The 20,663-nt window shown below is 41.3% G+C and overlaps 1 protein-coding gene across 4 annotated transcripts in view; it reads right to left on the bottom strand.

The window, feature by feature from the left end:
* PLCE1 (phospholipase C epsilon 1) overlaps nt 1-20,663 on the bottom strand; it is a 290,018-nt gene that overhangs the window by 251,822 nt on the left and 17,533 nt on the right. For all 4 annotated transcript variants that reach the window (XM_019739811.2, XM_019739801.2, XM_019739784.2 and 1 more), the window contains one exon: nt 11,364-12,920. In XM_019739811.2, coding sequence (XP_019595370.2) covers nt 11,364-12,566 — 1,203 coding nt within the window. In that variant the 5' untranslated portion in view covers nt 12,567-12,920. The remainder of the gene's footprint in view (nt 1-11,363; nt 12,921-20,663) is intronic.

Here is a 20,663-nt window from a genome sequence, read left to right on the forward strand (position 1 = left end):
ACCCAGGCATCTGGCACCTGAACTCACTTAACCACTATGGAATTCTAAGCCTCAGTAACTTAACTTTTATCATACAATCAGTTCAGCCCTATACCTTTGAGTCAGGAATAGGGTTTAGCATCTGGTATAGGGTAAGAGAGAGTTGACTTGCGGGCAACCAAGGTTCTAGGCCTGGCTCTGAAACTGATGCCTGACCAGACTTGGGGAAGGCCACTGCCTCTCTTTAAGCCTCAGTTTCCTTCTCTGTAAAATGAAGGGTTGAATCTGATGGTCTCCAAGGCCCTTCCAGTGCTGATGTTTTATGAGCCTGAGATTCCTGGCTCAATTTCTTGCAGCCCAGGCCATACTGGCTCTTCCTGGGCCAGGTCTGGCCTCTCCTGCTGGGCTCAGTGTCTCACATTTGGCTCTGCTTCCCATAAATAAGAGAAAAAAGAAATAGGGAAAATATCCTCCTGAGAGACTGGGAGGGATCTGTATGCTTTGAAGAACTTACGGTTGTTAACAAGAGAAAGCCACCTGCCAAGTGAAGGATGGAAAGAAACTAGACTGAGGGGAGAAATGAACTCACAAAACTTGGCTACATTGAAATCGAAAGGGCACCTCTGAGTACTTAAAGAACTGACAATGTTATTACAACAAGATGAGCCAGCTTCTTAAACAACTGAAGAGAGGATAAGCTGTGAAAACTGGGATGGACCAGAGCACACACAAAAAACCTGATTAAAGTACACACTGACCAAAGTTATTTACAATCTGGGAAAATGGTGGAATACATGAAGATGGCACGGGCACACTGGCCTCCACCATCCCACCGTGAACAACTCCAGGGCAACTGGTGTATCAGGAACCTATGACTCCCAGGAACCCTACAGGCATTAGGGTTCAGCATCAGCTGACATCAACAGAGCAGCTACTGTGTGACAGGCTGTATCACATATTTTTATCCTACTCTGGCGATGAGGAGACAGAGTCTCTAGAGACCCAGATTCTAGTGTGTGTATTCCATCATTAATTAGGTGAACCTTGTCAAGTAACATTGCCTGTGTAGGGCTATGGCTTCTTTATTCATAAAATGAAAGGGTGAATACAGTTATAGAAGATGGGCCTTCTAGCTCAAGAATTCTGTAGTTCACGAACACTTACTTTATATTCATCTAGAAAAGCATTCATGCTGGACCAATTTAATTCGTTTATATTTCAGAACATTGGAACTCAATGGACTCCACTGTACTGAGCACATAGGAATCCAAAAGAAAAACAATTGTACTTTGGGTTTCTGTAGCAATTCTAATTCTCTTCCATATGGGACTGCCCAGGATCACCTTACATGGCTGAGTGTGTTGTACCTTGTACAAGGGCATCTGGTCAAAAGAGACAGGGGAAATGGAGCTAAGTTCAATCTGCCCTGTGCTCATGAGACTGAGCTCAAATCAAAGGTGCATTATGGGTTTGTGGGTGCCTCTGAACTATCCATCGACACTGGAGGAAAGCAGCGAGCTGTGAAACAAGGGCCAAGTTTAGGTTCAAGTTGTGTTGAACATAGAACTTAACGATTTTACCTTTGCTGAAAACATTTCCAGACACCTTTTACCACCAGTCAGCTTATAAGACCCTCAATGAAACCAGTCCTGTCCTTCATAGCTGTACGTCAATACTGACCCAAACCAGCATTAGCCAGGATACTTGAGTAGACTGTTTTTAAAATCTCAATCTAAGCTCAAAAGGTTAAGATATTTTGCACAATGGTGGCATAAACAGAAAAATGGGGACAGCCTTTCAATGTGATTCCTTAGAAAGACACAACCCTTATTTAACTGAGCATGCCCTGGTATTTGAAATAAATCGATTTAACTACCTTCCCACTTCTACAGCATGGTAACTACCTGATAACTTTTCAAAAATACAGGGAAACTAAAACTTTGAGAAAAACAATTGCTGGATTCCATTCTAGGCTTCTAATGTGTTGTCTTTACATGTGAACAATTATTTGCCGCCGATATCAAGCCATTCATTTTAAGTCTCCTGATTTCTCTAGCAACAAATTAGATTTGCACTAATTCACTCACATTCTTTTTGCTTTATATTAGCATCAGTAGCTATCAAGCCCATTCATTTTGGCTTTCCTGAGTCAGTCTCAATTTCAAATACTCTGCCCCTCTCTCCTCTCAATAAAAACTTCCCCACTTTTTATTTGGAAAATATGGTTGCCACAATAATAGCATTACCCTCACAAAATATCAGTCATGCCAGAGTCACACCATCATTATGGTGCCCTTTTTTGGTTTGTGGCCATCAAAAGGAAAACTGGCTGATCCATCCAGACCCAGAGACGATTTTCGTGGCCTCATTAAAGAGAAAAATAATGCATTCGCTACTAAACAAGTGTTGAACTAATCAATTTAGAACTCGGATGAACTTTTCCCTTGTTCTAGAAAAAAGTTTTTCAAGGCTAAGAAATTACTATTTGATGTGAGGGTACACAATCTGGAAAAACTGAAGCCATGGGGCTTTCCAACTGCCAAACTCCCACATGCTGGCTCTTGAGATACATCCACACTCACTATTAAAGTGTCACCGTTTATAATTTGGTGCTAAATCTTTCTGAAGCTAGGCAACTCAACATGTCTACTGACAAATTGACTCCTTATTCTATTAAAACATAGGGATAAGACGAAGTAGGTGTTAGTGATAAAAGTTACCTAATTTCAAATTGAAAATGAAGTTATTAAAACTAGGGCAGCATCATGAAAGGAAAACCAAAGGGTTGGGTTTCAGTAAGGAGGTTCGGCTGGATGACTGCAGCATTTATGAAAGGAAACAGCTGACTTTGGTTTAGTTTAGCTGCCTCCCCAATCATTTTTGAGTCCCTTTTCCCCAGGTACCTCACTTTAAATCCTCAGAGCATAAAGAGAAGAAAAGCTATAATTGCAGGGACATTTTACAACGTTTGCCAAGCGCTTGAATACGAAACCAGCTAATTTTTTCTCCAGCCTCACAACCTTGTGAAGCAGGTGAAAACTTCATTTTAATGGTGTGACTCCAGAAAGAAATGTTACTGAGTAATATTTTTCATACTCAGGTTAGTTGGTCAGAATCCTTGAAGATCACAGAAAACTTTAAATTACAATGGAAAAATACTAAATTATGTTCCCACTAGTTTCGGTCATTTCATCATGATCATGAATAAGCTATAGATTCTGAGTCAGATGTGTGCAGTTTTCTTTGGATTTTGTCCTCGCTTGCTTGCTTGCTTGCTTATAAAACTTTTAAAATGTACTGCTAAATTACAGCAATTCAGTAAAAAAATTCAAACCTTCAGGCTTGGTTTCCTCCCCTAGCAGGCTGAGTCATAAAAATAAATCTTAGCCATTTCAATAGCCAACACACCCCTCACATTAGGGATTGGTATTGTTCCCCATGTCTCTCATTTCATCCAAAGGTCACACGCCCAGCTCACATCTGAAGAAAGAAACAGCTCAAGGACTCATCCAGCGCAACATGTGCACATTTAATAAGAGAACAGAACCGCTGCCGAGGCATAGGGGTGAGTTTTATCAGAATCTTCCAGAGGATCTTCTGAGGGACAGTTATGAGCATGGGCTTCAGAGGTAGCCAGCCCTGGGTTCAAGTCCTAACCCTGTGTGACCTTGGTCACATTACTTATAATGAGCATGAAATGGGTAAGGTTATCATCGCTATCTCATAGACAATTGCTGTGAGCATGAAAGGAGAGAAAATGAGGAAGACGTCTGGGAAGCAGTGCCTGGCACACAGTAAGCGCCCACTAGAGGCTTGTTGTTTCACTGGTACAGGCATTTCAGGGCTTAGCCCAGGAGAAAGGAGCTTCTGTCCTCTGCCCTCCAACTACTCCATGTGTTAGAGTGACAAGTTTCTCTCCAAATCACACCTCCAGGACGCACTGCCAAGGGAAGTAGAATATTCACTCAACCCAAAACCCAGAGTCAAGGTTTAAATCAGGAAGTCACAGACTGCTGTGCTTTTAGAGTTAAGAGGAAATGTGTAAAATATAATTTACTAACTTAATATATGCAAATTATATACACAGTGTCTGACACAGAGCAGGCAATGAACACATGTTTGTCCTCACTTTCTTTTATACCCAAAGGAACTAAAATCTCAAGTCCTAACATGACTTGCTTAAGGTCACACAGCAGTTAATGGCAGAGCTGGAACGGGTACTTGGTGGTGGTAGTGCTGGGGGCGGTGCTGCCTCAGGTGTATTAATGAGAGTATTGGGGGGTCAGACGGTTTGAAGGAACAGGCCAAACACCTCCCAAACTCCAGGAATGATCATCCTAACAAACCCAGCATGCTCCCCCTACCCTGTACCACCATCACCATTCCTGACCACCGCTGAGAGAGAGGAGCAAGATTCCCTCTGGTCCATGGTGGAAATCCCTGCCTGTTAAGAACTGGGGGTTCTGAAGGGCAGGGGCAGAGCTCCAGGATCTTGAGAGGAGGGGGCTTCTTCCCTCCCTGGCCATTGCAGATCACAGCAGTCTCAGGTGCCCTCTTATAGAGGCAAACGTTTGGAAACTTTCCCAAGGGTTTTTATAGCCATTTGAAATGGGGCCTAGGGATAAGGAGGTCCAAACATATCCATCCCATCTTTGCCTTTTAGACCAAGTCTGTGGAGGTGACAGGCATGGATCTCTGGGTTCACAGAACTTCAAGACCCTTTTGAATATCAATGGAAAATTCTGATTCTGTCCTAGCTATTACACAAAGGAACTGGTTCCAAGCTCTGACAGTCAGGGGAAGGATGGCTAACAAGCCTGCTACACTTGGTCTGGGGAAGCAGAGAAGGAGACATCGGCAACGAGTAGAAAGCACCTTTCTTCATTTATAATTCAGGGAGTCACTCAAGAAATATGCCTTAAGCACGAATTGTCAGAGAAACTCTTCACTGGGGTCCATGGTAGGGGGAGGGGCTGAGGGAAGGTCATGGAGGGGATGTGAAATCCAAGTTCAGGACTGAAGGATGGGTAGGAATTAGCCAGGCAGAGAGCTGTGTTCTAAACTAGGGGTGAGTAAACTTATACTGTAAAGGACCAGATAACAAATACTTTAGTCTTTGCAGGCCATAGGGTCTCACTAGCAGGTACTCAACTCACCTGTTACAGAGCGAAAGCAAGTATAGAAAACACATAAAGGAATGAGTGTGGCTACGTTCCAATAATCTTCATTTTGGGAACGCTGAAATTTGAAATTCATATAATTACCACAAGTCATGAAATATTGTTCTTCTTTTTTTTGAGCCTTTAAAAACAAAGAAACATTCTTAGCTTATAATTTAAGAATATCTGCATTAAGATATATGGGGATTCAATCAAGGCCATTCCTGAACATTTCTAAACCACATATCCCCTTAGACCCTCGCATCCACAGCTGGGACGACGGTGAGAAAAGTTAGCTGCCTGCAGCTCATGACTGAAGGAGACACTCACTCCTAAGTAGAGGGTTGGCAGTTGCGAGACCCCAAGGGTGAGTGCCTCCTTAAATCTGTCACCCGAGAAACCTCACCTGTCTCACCCTAGGCTTGGCTTTGCTCCTACCTGTGCACAATGGGGCACATTACAGTGATGGGCTCACCACCTTGTCAACCTTCGCTGCCTCGGACGGCTTCCCTGCGATGCACAAGTTTGCAGATGACAATCTGGCTCCCAGCCAGGGCTCTGGGGCACAGAATTTGGAAAGAAAAACAACCTATATAATATATAGCTTAGGCACAAGAGGAGGGAAAACTCTGCAGATTGGAGTTTGGAGAGAATTTAGGAGATAAGGAAGATCAAAAATCTTACTTGGAAGTTGTTGCTGGTGGGGTAGTGTGAGAAAGACTGAGAATGAGATCAACGTCCAAAGAAAATGTTTAAGTTTCATTGTGCATTAAGTTTGTAAACCTTCTTTTCCACTCTCATGACTTTCATTCATTATACCTATATCTACACCTATGTATAGATATATATTGCAAATAAACTTACATTCAGAATATATAAAGAATTCAATAATTAAAAAAGATTTTTTAATGGGCAAAGAATTGTACACCTGAAACCTAAGTAACTTTACTAACCTTTGTCATCCAACAAACTTTAATTTAAAAAAAAAATGGGCAAAGGATTTGAAAAGGCAGTCCTCCAAAGATATACAAATGGCCAATAAACACATGAAAAGATGCTCAACTTCATTAGCCATCAGAAAAATGCAAATAAAAACTATAATGAGATATCACGTTACACCCACTAGGATGGCTATAAGCAAAAAGACAGACACTAAGAAATGCTGGCCAGAATGTGGAGCAATTGGAACCCTCACACACTGCTGGTGGGAATGTAAAAAGGTGCAGCTGCTTTGAAACACAGTCTGGAAGTTCCTCAAAAGGTTAAACACAGTTATGTAACCCAGCAATTCCACTCCTAGATATTTACCCAAGAGAAATGAAAACATATGTCCACATAAAAACTTGTACATGAATGTTCATAGTAGCATGATTTGTAAGAGCCAAAAGTGGAAACAACCCAGTGTCCAATGCCTAATGAATGAATACATAAAACGTGGTATCTTCATACAATGGAATATAGTAAAAAGTAACAAAGTACTAATACATACTACAATAGAAATGAAACTTAAACCTGGAAAACATTATGCTAAATGAAATAAGCCAGTCACAAAAGACCTCATCCTATCTGATTCCATTCATATAAAAGTCCAGACTAGGGAAATCTAGAGACAGAGAATAGATTAGTGAATGCTAGTGGCTGGCGGAGGAGAGAAGGGATGGGGAGAATTGAGGGTGACAGCTAAAGGGTATGGGTTTCTTTTTGAGGTGATAAAAATGTTCTACAATTGTGGTAATGGTTGCACATATCTGTGAATATACCCAAACCCACTGAATTGTATACTCTAAATATGTGAATTGTATGGTATATGAACTATATCTCAATAAAGCTGTTAAAAAAGAAGAAATCAAAGCATTTCTCCTTCCCTCCAAGGGTTTCAAAGAAGCTTTCTTTACCCTTGAAAGACGACTGTATCTTTGTACTGCTAAAGACTGAAGTGGTTTTCTGCTGATTTCTTTCTGAGGATTTGGGGGTAATGGCTTAAATGAGAGGGGAGGGGCTGGGGTGCAAGGGCCCAGTGTTGGGGTTAGGAACTTGGATGCCTGAGCTCTGCAGGATCCATATTTAGTCTGAGGCTCGGAATGTGTCCAGCTGCTAGAGCAACACCACTGGACAGGGCACCGTTTTGCTGTCCTGGGGCTCTTCACGGCCAGAGAATGGTCCCAGCACCTCTGTCTGAGAACAGCTTTTCAGGGAAGGCCCTGCCTGAGCCATAGGTTAGTTTAGTTATGGAGGGGTCAGAGGATGGTCACCCCCCCACACACACACACACCCTCAATGATGTTCCAATCCTTGAATGCTGAGTCATTTGGTCACCAGAGAAGAAACTCTGTACTGGGGGCCTCTAAGCCCCCAGGGGATGGCTGTACTGGAATCAGCACTGAAGGAGGAGAGAATCAAGGAGAGAGGGACACTCTTCATCACTCATCAGTACGGGGAGGCCCTTCTAGGGGCAGCCTGAGTCTCCCCCGTGTAAAAGTGCAGGGTGAGGATTAGATCAGGGCTCCATCTATTCTCCTTTCCTTGCCCAGAATGTGGGTTCTGATTCTTTGCAAACCACATTCTAACTAACCATGGCCCACTTCCAGTACTGGAGCCTCGCCAACTGCTAATTCCCAGTATGCAGGACATCTGGGGAAACGGAAAGGAAAAAAAATCCTAATGCTGATACTGCCCCAAGGCTACCATGAGAATAACAGTGGCCATGGACACATTTACCTTTAAAACTAAAGTCTAGGGTCAGTTTTTTCATTCCAGTTTTTTAACAAATCCTAGGCAAAGAGCTGGTGTCACTACAGAGGTGTGGAAGTACATTTACCCTAAACTGTCCCAATGCAGCTAATAAGGGAAAGTTGTCCAGTTATCACAGAGCTGGCCTCTGACAGCCCGTCACATTTTCCACTGATGCACTAGACGTGACTAAACTGTACAGGGACTGGCCAGGGGCTGGATTCCCTTTCACTGTGCTCAGCAGGAAGAGGCCAGCATCATCCTGTACCCATGTCATGAACCTGACATAACCCTTAGTCATGGAAGAGGCGGCCTGGCATGTCACCAAGCACAGGCGTCCTGCTTAGCCTGTGCAGCCTGTGAGCTTTTCATTCTTTCAAGGTCCAGATTGTACCCAAGCTGCAGGGAGACCAAATTTCCAGACAAGAAAACAAGACATGTTGCTATTTCAACAGCCATCTATTACAACATTGAACAGCAGGGCTCAATGGACATTTGATCACCCGTAAAAGTTACAATTTAGAAAATGAATTTATTACTGGATGGCCCTGTTAGACATAACAGAGAAAATACAGAATCGAGGATACATATATATATCAACAAAGGTAGTTACGCTAAATACTCAAAAAAATTTCATTGCCTCTTAAGGTTAATTTTCTCTGCTAGAGAGTAGAAGTGAAGAAAGACACGTCTTAGAAGGAAGAAAGCAGAAAAGGAACTAGCAACACAGAAGCTGATTTTTACTTTCCTTTTTAATTTCAAGATTTTCTAGCCTGATTTCAAAAATATGCAACTTCGTTTTTTTTCCCATTGCTGGACATACTCTTGTACATCACATCCTCTTGAGGATCAAAGCTGGGAAAGAAATTAAGCAATAATTACAGGAGTTGGTGGACTTTCTGCCCTGGCCACCCTCGTTTCCTCCACGTTCCACCATTCAGTACACACGGAACTCAGGTTACGGGCATGATTCCAGCAGAGGCAGCAACTTCTTATACTTTGTATTCAGAATAACTCTAGGTACCTGAAGTCCCCAAAATTCAGGCAGGGAGAGGATTTTTTTTAAAAAAAGGAGAAACACCCTTAAGCAATCTTTAACCTGGAGGCTTTAGCTACTTGCCAAAATATGCTGTGTTTTTGAGTCAATAAATTGAAAGCAGGAGAGAGGGAGTGTGGCTGTAACTGGATAAGGAGTAAGGTTTTAATTTTTTACAAGCAGAGGGAGGAGGATACCGATATGGTTAGTCAGCCAGCATTAATCCTCATTAATGTCTCCCATTCAAGTCCGTGCTCCTCTGCACAGCTGTGCAAATATAAATTAATTGGGTCATTTTGATGAAGGCACACAAGAAAAAAACAATTAATGGGAGGCAAAGAAACTAACTGGACAAGTGACACGTTCTTTAAATGTGTGGGAGGGATTGTTCAAACTACCGTATCATACATGGGGGGACATACATTCAAATTCCTTCTGCTGTAAACTTCCCTATATGAGAAGCTACCAAAGAACAGAAGGTGGGGCCAGGTTCGTGACAAAGCATGTAATAAGTGGCCAGAGGGAGAATAGGGCCACTCACTCTTCACCAGCCACTGCCGACTGACTTGAGACCGTGTTTGTAAGCGTGACATTATCCCGTTTTCTATATACTTTGATGCTTGCATTACGGAGAGCAGAGAAAAGGTAGAGCCATCTTTTGCCCTTAATAAATTTACAATCTGACTGGTGAACCAGGAGGGACACATGTGAAATAATCAGAAAATTGGAACAGGAGCACAGCATTAGAGCCTGTATTTTTTAGCCGAAGGAAGCAATTTACAGGAGCTGGGGGAAAGTGGCTATAATTCATCCACGCAACTTTTGAGAAGGATTCCCACCCAACTAGAAACTGAAAAACGAAATACAGAGACAATACCATATTCTAGTAAATACTGATTCATTCCTGCCATGGTATGGACATTCAAAAAAGTCTCTTTCAGAAATCTCCTCTAAGAAAGGACAGGAGGACAGTCAGCCCATCCCCCAGCTTCATGTTAAGGATTAATAGAAATGCCCACAGCCTCCTGGAAACCCAGTCAGAGAAGAGAGACAAATTCCTGGAGTTCAATCCGACCAAGGTGTGGCAATCTCTCTCAGCCTCCAGGCACTACAAAGATTTGCATCATCTTTTTGGTTCTTCTCATTAGAAATTACCCATCCCAGGGCCTCTGACTGACAGAAAAGGGCAGATTTGAGCTAGGGACCCGTGAACACTCTTAGAAGGAGAAGAGGCAGAACTCCAAAAATTGGAGGAATAAGTACAGGCATGCCAAACATTATCCTGCAATTTACACCAGATTCATAACCCTCATGCCTGGATACATGTGTGTGGGAACTGATATCGGTTCTCAAGCAATCTACTTCCACTCACTTTGCTATAGTTAAATTTCTGTTGTGTTCTTAATGTTCAACTTCAGGTATACGTGAATTTAACAATTGCTGCATTTTTAAGTGGGATGACAGCTTGCTGTGCTGAACTCCTTTCTCCCTGTGTGGACAGAATTCAGAATTCAGTCAGAAGAGCTGGGGAGCACGTGGATAGCTGACACCACCTTGACTGCCCAGTAGCAGCAACAATATCTGTAATCTTATCATCAACAGAAATCAGATATTTCCATATATTACAGTCATGGTAGAGAACGTAAAATAGTATTTACATTTAGTGTGACCAACTGCCCTGGTTTGCCAAAGACTGAGGGATTTCCCAGGATGCAGGACTTGCAGAGCTAAAACTGGGAAAGTCTCAGACAAATCATTCCCTAGTCAGGTTCATCACTACTTTGATGATAGCATGTCACCAGGTGCCACTGTTTAGCATGTTAATAAAGAAGTACCTACCCTGCTATGTCATAATTTCAAAAAATACATTGATAAATGTATACCCATGGGATCTGTAGCCTTTACAATGCTTTGTATTACATTTAATGCATTTTAAAAGCATTCTTCTGAGTCCATAGCCCTCACCAAATTGCCAAAGGGGGCGGGGGGTCCATGGCACAAAAAAGGTCAAGAGGGAAGAAACTGAAAACACTGGTTGGAAAATGTTGAAGAAACCAGATTTTAAGTTCCTTTAGGCTTTGCAACCTAAAAACACAGTAAAAGAAGACATAGGTGTATATCTGCAAAGAAACAACAGATAATCAGTTGATGGAGTTTTCCCACTTCCAGGAGTTTCTGTCTTGTAATTCCACACACAGTAACCAGGGAATTTCTGTAATTTCTCCACTCCTGATGACATACATATATGTGTATTTTGTTACTTATATTATTGCAGAGTTAATTCAATCTTAATAGTCATCAATTGGAACATCTGTTAGGTCTACTAGTTTCCAACAACTTCAAATGTTTTCCCTATGAATCGTAATTTGACAGAACTTAAAATTTTCCATGAATGAAGACAATTTGGATTTTAAAAGATCAAGCTTAAAGAAATGATCAAAAGAAACTTTAACTCTTACCAGATACCACTGGGCTTCTGACAGACACCGGCTCCCATCTTGCTGAATCACCACTGTTGACAGCCGTCCCGTTACTCTCCCACAAGGCAATACGAGACCACTTCTCTTCCGATCAATGTAACTCCAAGCTTCCAGCCCAATGTGACCAGAAGGCAGAGTTCTCACAATGGCCCTCGTCCCTGTATACACAGATTTCTTAACTTCCCTGTCATTTTTACAAAATCTCCTCACTAACAAAGTGGACCGCTCCTTTTTACTTTTAAAAAAATCTTCTACATCTTCACAATTATCAGGGAAGTCCTCAAAATGGCTCAGAAAGGTCTTGGCAGATGGACTATCAGTAAAATCCTCCCTGCAAAAGCTGTCACTTGAGCATACCACGTTGGCCTTTTGGCAGGAACCGTCGCAGCACAAGTATTTTTCATTCAAGGTGTCACAGTGATCACACTGCAGCTGGCCATTCTCATTATCACAGTTTTTTGCCAATTCCATCAACTTACAAGTATATGCCATATAATTTTTCTTTTGCTCCCCACCAACACCAGACAGCGATACACAGTTTCCACAATCATCCAAAATCAAGTTATCTGACAGGGTACAGAAAGTGTCTGACATTCGTCTGTCAAGTTCATAATGAAAATGAAATACCGCCATGTTGCTGTCAGGGTGTGCCCTGCCCGACTCTAAGATCGCCGATTGATTTCCTAAGGGACTAATGCTCATAGGAGGTCTGTCTATTTCCAGTTGAATTCCAGGGAACACCTTTCTTTCCAGTGAAGAAGGGATTCCAGTTTCCAAACACAGGCCTTCCTGTGTGACAGAATCGCATGTTTCATAAAACTGGCTCTGCGGAAGGCCACGCTGATGGTTTTCCAATATGTTGTTGCAGTTAATGTTAAGGTTTTCGACAGAATCTGGCGTGCTTTTCTCCCAGAACTTTTCATTACTGTTCTCATCACTCATTATTTTCTCCCTTGCTATTGAGAGAATCTTGGGCAAATTGCTTCCAGAAGATTCTTCTTTAAGTTTGTTTGGTTTTGAGATGGTATGTGAAGTCTGCCCACTGTGCCTGACAGTATATGCCTTTGGAACACTGGTGTCCGAGATCTTTTCACTATTTTCATCTATAGCTGACTGAGAAGATACCACTTTTCTCTGAGTCACAGGAATGAGAACAGAAGCTGTCATTTCTTCAGAAGTCATCTTGACCAACACACAGGTTTTAGCTACTGCTCTGTTTCTCCTCTCTGGTGATCATGTCAAGATTTCAATAAAATGACTGGTTATTAAAATAATCTCAAATATACAATTCCTCTGAGAAACAAAGTGATAGTTCCTTTCATTCAGGTGAATAAAGGGCCAAACAAATTTCTCCAGTTATAACTTACTGTTATGTGCAATATGTTTTTCTAGATCAGGGTTTTAAGGTGGTAGATCAATTTTCTTTCCCCTGTTATTTAAAGCAATTGTTTTGAAGACTTTTATTCGGGATTGCATTCTGCAACTTCTGATCCATCACTGATTTAGAATGACTTAAAAATCCAGTTTGAATATCTCCTGTTAAAAAAAAGGAATAATGTCAAACACTGTGACGTTAAATTTTTTAAATGAGCTCATAATTTTAAATTAATGCAAAATATGAACTAATTTTAAGGGAAGAGTTTTGCAATCAGAAGTTAGTTTTACAGTCATGGGGATGTAAAGAGCAGCATAGGGAATATAGTCAATAATATTGTAATAACTATAGATGATATCAGATGGGTACTAGAATTATTGGGGGTGATCACTTCGTAAATTATATAAATGTATAATCACTGTGCTGTACACCTGAAACTAATATAATATTTATGTTAAATGTAATTGGAAAACTTTTTTAAAATTTTAAAGATATTCAATTAAAAACTAAGTTAATTTTAATGTCTTTTTCTGATTTAATATTTCAGAAGTTTGTTTCCAGACAAAATGGCACAACAAGGACTAGATTTATCCTCCTGCCTTAAACAACTGGGAAAAAAATAATGAAATGGTTTTCAGATATTGAACAACTGGCAACACAGAACAGTGATCCCTGAAAAAATAAAAGTAACTGAGGTGAGCCCTATAAATGTCCTAGCTGACAGCTTGAGAGTTTTTAGGTTACAGGGGAGGGCTGTGTAACTCAGGTAGAACTGAACAGTGTGCATTACTAAAAGAGAAAAAGTGAGAGTTCAGTGAGGCGAAGGAAGCTAAAGAAAGAAGACACATTAAGTAGAGGGGGAAAAGATAAAGATGATAGCAGGCTTCTCATGAGAAATAATGCAAGCCAGAAGAGAGGGGACTAAATCTTTAAGATACTGACAGAAAAAATTGTGCCAATTTAGAATTCTATACCCAGCAAAAATGTCTTCTGAAAACAAAAATGAAATAAAGACTTTTTATATATACAAAAACTAGAAGGGTTTATTACTAGTAAACCTGCTTAAAAGAAATGGTAAAGGAACTCCTTTAAGCGGAAGGAAAATGACAACAGATAGAAATCTGTATCTATGCAAAGGAATAGAGTATGGAAAATGCTAAATAGGTGGGTAAATACAATTTTTCTTACTTTTTAAATCACTTAAGAGAATTGACCATTTAAAACAAAAACAATATATCCTAGGGGTTCTAACAAATGTAGAAGTAAACTGTATGACAATAATAGCACAAAGATCAAGAAAGGGGAAATGGGAGTGTATTGTTATAAGATTATTTCCTATTTGCATCAGGAATATATAAAGAACGATTAAAATTCCATAATAAGACAAACAACCTTATTCTTTTTAATGGACAAATGTTTGAATAAGCACTTTATAAAAGAGAAATACAAATGACCTACAGGATCATGAAAAGATGTTCAACATCGTTGGTCATCATAAAAATACCAATTAAAATCGCAATGAGATAGTACTTCATTTTTACTAGAATGGCTAAAATTAAAATGACTGGTAAGTGGGGAGAAGGGTGGTAGAAGAGGGTAAACAGAGTCAAATATATGGTGATGGAAGAACTGACTCTGAGTGGTGAACTCAGTGTGATATATAGATGATTTATTACAGAATTGTACACTTGAAACCTATGTAACTTTACTAACCATTGTCACCCCAATAAATTTTAATTTAAAAAATTAAAATGACTGGCCATCGCAAAGTTGGTAAGAATGTGGAGCAACTGGAATATTGTGGTGGGAGTGTAAAATGACACAGCCACTTTGGAAAATGTTTTGGCAGCTTCTTACAACGTAAAACATATTCATACACTTACCATATTACCCAAAAATTCCACTCAGAGAAGTAAAGTAAAAGCATACACCCACAAATGGACTTGTATGCAAATTTCTATATCAGCATTATTCATAAAAGACCCAAACTGGAAACAACTCCAAAGTCTATCAACAGATGAATAAATAACATGTGGTATATTCATACAATAGAATACTGCTTAGTAATAAAAGAAAATAGTCTCCTGATTATGTAATAAATATGGATGAATCTCAGAAACATTAGGTTGTGTGAAAGAAGCCAGACACTGAATGATTCCATTTATTTGAAGTTCTAAATCTGTGCTATCCAATAGAGTAGCCATCATTTCTGATGAACACACAGCACCAGGATAGTGGAATCAATTAATCTCAACTTGGATCCCACCTCTGCCATTTAATAGGCTGACCTTACACAATTCATTTAACTTTGCTAAGGCTTAGTTTCCACATCTGTAAAATGGGGGGAACTAATAGTTTCTCATGTAATCCTCATAATAATCCTACGAAGCAGTTATCCCTCAAAAAACAGTACCTTTTATTCTTATCATTATAAAAACTTCTCCTGAGTCATCACAAATTACTTCCTGATATAGGCCCATGTTCATTTCTTTTAAATCACCTTCCAGTACAATAACGATAAAGACTCAATAAATATTTGTGTAGAATACTATTTGTGTGCTAGTATGTGATAATTTTCCTGTATCATCCAGTGCATGCACCTAAGTGATTTTCTAAGTTTTACAAGTTTACTGGGTGCTTAGCACATGTGCCAAGGTACCACATGACTTCACACGAAGAGAAAGACACAATCCCTGTCTACAGGGAAATCATTTGTGACTACAGACCCATTAAAAAAAAAAAAAAAAAAAGCTAAGGATCTGAGTTAATATCATAAAATGTGAAATTATATAGTACAGGCAGCTAAAAAGTGGGGGAATCATTCAACGGTGTTTGTACTAATTGTGTAACAGATAAAGAAGGAAGATAAAGATGGCAGAAGCTAGCATGGTCTCAAGTCATCAGCAAAGACTTCCCAGAGAATGTTGTGGTCTGTAAAAGAGGACTCTGCCCTGGGAAGTGATGCCAGGGAGCAAATACAGGAGAAAGCGAGTCTTGGCTGTTTCTTGGAGCTGGGATGGAAGGTCATGAGTTGGCTGGCATGTTAAGACTCCTCTGCCCTTGCTAAGCATAATCGCAACAAAACCATCCCTGACAGGTGCTGGAAAGTTCTCAGACCAGGTCAAGGCAGCCCACTTTAGAAGCCTTGCAATGGAGGGGAAAAGTGGGAAGGACCCAGAATGGCTTCCTTGAAGTCCCTGTATTATCCATCCCATGCATCAAAAATATAATGGGGGTGGGGGGTGGGGGGTGGGAGATGAGGGTAAGGGAGATCGAATATATGGTGATGGAAGGAGAACTGACTCTGGGTGATGAACACACAATGGGATTTATAGATGATGTAATACAGAATTGTACACCTGAAATCTATGTAATTTTACTAACAATTGTCACCCCAATAAATTTAATAAAATAAAATTTAAAAAAATATATATAATGGCCTTCCCCAAACAGCCAACTACCACCATTTAGCTAGCATACCTATAGCTCATGTTACAAGCAACTTTTAATTAATTAATAGTTAGGCAATATCAACACACCTATTCACTAAATGTCTTTATCAAAGTGATATTTTACAAGTCATTCACCAATGAATGTAATTGTCTTTCCAAAGAATTAAAAATACATGTGATGAAAACTAACTCACTCTGGATGAGCTAAACATAATAGAACCACTCTACCACCCTAACACATTCTCACATTACAGTCTCTCAGTAAAATGATCCAGATTTAATCAAAATATGATTCAGCTCCTGCAAACTTTTCTTCATGGCTGTGCTTTCTGTACTCCCTTCTACCTGGGTCCCCACATCTGATACCTAGCCTACGTTTCATCATCACATCAAGTGAAACATTTTCCAGACTAAATAACTCTCCAGCTTCATAGAGGTTTCCCCACAAAGCCCTAGCAGATGGAAAGCATTTTAAATCCACATAGTTAATGCATAAGATGGCCATTTCCAGCCATTTTCTTGTTTTATATTTACATTATATTTAACACCATCATTAGTGAGGTTCTTCAGAGGTCCTCTGGACAACAAGTTTAAAAAATTCTTCCTCGGGGCGGCTGGATGGTTCAGTTGGTTAGTACGTGAGCTTATAACAAGGTTGCCGGTTCAATTCCCGCATGGGATGGTGGGCTGTACCCCCTGCAACTAAGATTGGAAACGGCGACTGGACTCGGAGCTGAGCTGCACCCTCTACAGCAAGACTGAAAGACAATGACTTGACTTGGAGCTGATGGGCCCTGGAAAAACACACTGTTCCCCAATATTCCCAATTAAAAAAAAAAAAAGAAATTCTTCCTGTTCTTCGTGGGTGCCCACAACGACATCAAATTCTGGGTGGCAGCCCAAGCCAACAGCTGACTCAAACAGTTGATGTCATTCTAACGCCTTGTTTTCGGTAGAGTTAAAAATGCAAATAGATTACTTTGTTAAAACTCAAAGTCCATTTTAGCTGTGCTTCTGATTTACTACTACTGAGAAGTCATCATCCAATGGGAGAGAAGCAATATTATTCATATTTTTTACCTGATTGAAAAAATAATGAAGCAAACAAGTTTTGGGAAGTGTTGTGTTGTTGTTTAAATTTGTTGAGTCTGTAGCCAATACCTTGGCATTTTTGCTACTTTTTCAGGGCAAAAAACAGTACAGAGCTGTTTGCTGAGTCCACATACTGAAGCAAGTAGGGCTGGTCTGACCTGAACTAGCAGGCTTCAAGCCATTCCTCAGCCTCTGACAGAAGGTGGAGGGGAGGGGTCCTCAGGGAGCCCACGAGATGTGCAGGCAGAGGCAAGGAGCCACGACATGGCCAATCTCAGGACCTGGCTGCTGTGAGCGCCTCAGCAAATGTACTATGCACACGCACAGGTAGTGCTATACTTGGTAAGCATAGCAAATATGGTAGGTGTACTCGAGTTTTAGTATCCTTACGTCATTATTTCAAGTATCAGTTGTGATTTTTATGAGTGCTAGGGATAAAAAAAACAAACTTTGATAAGAGGGCTGTTCCACATTCTACACTGTTTAACAAACAACATCTGTTATTTTTTTCTGAGTACAAAAGTAATACACATTTACTGTAGAAATTTTGAGTAAAGGCTGAGAAGTAAAAAGTAGAAAAGACAAGGTAAGATAATCCCGTAAGTCCTGGTTCTGTTATAACTTTTTTCCCAGGTTTCCAACCCCCACTTCTGTGTTCTGTTCATCACTCCCAAGGCCCCTCCACCTCCCTTTCTGCAGAGCCACATTCTGTTCAGAAAGCTTTTCTGACCAGTGGCTGTGAGCCTTTCTTTCAAACGATTGCCGCACCAACTATCCAGAACATTCTTTAGACAACCTTAACTGCCCTTGTTCCCAAGTGGGGAGGTGGTAAGTATCCGGGACATGTGCCAGAGCCTCATTTCCTTTATTATTTCCCACAGCTGAGTACTACATGCTTTCCTACTAATCACCTAACCATTCCTTTCAGGAACTTCTCCATGTGAATCCATCTCTGAAAAGATTTTTCAATAAAAACATTGTATCTTCTCAGTTGCTGCAGGCATATATAATTTTTTTTCTATCCTGAATAATAACCTTGGTTGCTTTCCTGCCGTGGGATGGCAGCTAAAGTCCTTCTGAGATACTAAAGTTTGATTCACTTTACCCATAACTAAGAAAACATAACCACTGTAAAGCAGTCTCTTGGGTCCTTTCACCACCTCTGAGCTACATCGAAACCTGAGATCGTCCGTGCAAGGTTCCGACTTGAGCACCTCGTCTGCATCATCTTATTCAATTTCACAGCAACTGTGGTGAGGTACTTACTGTAATCACATTCCCAGTGTCGGAAAGAAAACAGGTTTAAAGAGATGAAGCAGTTTGCCCATAGTCAGTCACCTAGCCACTGGTGGAGCAGATACTCAATTCCAGGCAGCTATCTCCTCATGACAAGCCTTTTTTGCCCTAACATTCTTCCCGTGAGGCTGGAACTAGTGATTCTCACATTTCCATCAGCATCAGAATCACGTGGGAGACTTGGTAAAATACACCTGCTTGAGTGCGAGCCCAAGAGATTGATTCAGGAAGGGGAGGGGAGATCTACATTTTTAATAGTCCTCCCCTGCCCCCAACCAGGTGACTCGGATACCAATTGTCTTCAGAATCAACAGAGAGGCCTTCCACTGACCAGACGGAAACTCTACCCATCAGTGGGAGAGGCTTTTATAAAACGGTATTCATTTTCCCATTGCCCATGATCCAACAGGGCTTTTTAAAAAGTGGCAAGGACTTGTTGAATGTGCTCAGTGTCAGTTTGGGATGATGAAAATGTTCTGGAGATGGATGGTGGTGATGGTTGCACAACCATGTGAATGTATGTAATACCACTGAACAACGTATACACTTAAAAATGGTTAAAATGGTAAAGTCATGTATATTTTACCACAATAAAACAAATAGCAAGATGCTAACCTCTTAGCTGCCTTGGGGAAGGTGTCTCTGACATACTCTCTCGCACATGTGGAAAAAGGTGAGGTTTCGTCCTAAGGGATCCCTTGGGAAAGGGACAACTGAGACAAAGTGAAGCAAAGTTGAACCTTAGGTGGCCTCTCTTCCGCTTCCGGCTGGCTACGTGCGAGTTCCCAGCACACTTAAACACACCTGATCCCTGCCTGACCACAGCTTATCCCTGATAGCCTCATGGGTGTCTGTGAACATGGTGGAGAGGGAAGAGAGGAGCCCAAGGGACGCCGGGGAAAGAGCCTTCTTCGGAGCTCCAGTGCCAGCTCCACCCTGGACTTTTCAGCAAGTCACCCCCCTTCCCTCAGGTGTAACCTGGTCCGTTCCTTCTTACCTTTCGGATTTCAGCTCATATGCCATCTCTTCAAAAAGGCTTTGCCTGCTCTAAAACAGCCTCTCCTTCCTTCCTACCCATCACTTTCTGTGATATTACCCTGCCTGTTTTCTGAGAATTTACCACCATTGGAAATTACATTTATTTGTACATTAGTTACTCGTTGGCCTCCCCTGACTAGAACCAGAATCCCTGACAGCTGGGAATGTGCTGGTTTTGTTCACTGCCATCTTCCCAAGGCCTTGCTGCAGACATACTAGGAACTCAATAAATATTTGTAGATTAAATAAATGAATCAGCCTTATCTGTTTCACTGTGTCTAATCAGCTCTTTTCACTTCCCAAGGTGATTTGTATAAAAGGTCAAATGAGCTCAGGTGTGCCAATGTGCTCTGTAAAAGGGAAGACTCCACACAGGGTAGGCAAAGGCAGTTCAGGAAGCCCTGGGGGCCTTGAGGGACCCCTCTGTGACCTTCGCACAGTGGTGTGGCCCCTCCTCACTTCTCCACAGACTTGTCTGGAATCTAAAATGATGATGCTCAACCCTGCAGACCATCTGTCATGCGGGAGACCCTGTTCGCTGCGCCATTTGTCATGCGAGGTGGCCTGCAGGATCTCTGGTCCTGCTCCCCACACAAGAACGCAGGAAATGGCTAGGCCAAAAAGGAACACCCACGGAGCCGTAGGTAGGGGAGTCATACCACTATAGTCTCACTGGGAGGCTGGAGTCACACGACCTGCAACCTGCTGCCCACTTCTCTGTCTGCCAACCGACCGGCTCGACTGGACAACTCGACTCAACTTACCAACCAGTGCAGCCGCGGCAGTTATATCAGTGGCTAACTGGCTAACTGATTACAGCTGATGGTCAATTAGCCACAGGTGACGGCCATCTACTACCCGAGCTAGCACATTTCCATGTGAGGCCGAGAGCCTGGAAACTGCTCTCTGGGACTCTATCCCCACACCATCCAAGCAGAATGCAACTAAATTATTTATGACAAGGTGAGGCCCCTCAGTGAGTTTTCTCGAAAACGGGACTCAAATAACAATACGCTACTTAGAAAG

The sequence above is a fragment of the Rhinolophus sinicus genome, linkage group LG07 (genome assembly GCF_036562045.2).
Source record: "Rhinolophus sinicus isolate RSC01 linkage group LG07, ASM3656204v1, whole genome shotgun sequence".
NCBI classification, from domain to species: Eukaryota; Metazoa; Chordata; class Mammalia; order Chiroptera; family Rhinolophidae; genus Rhinolophus; species Rhinolophus sinicus.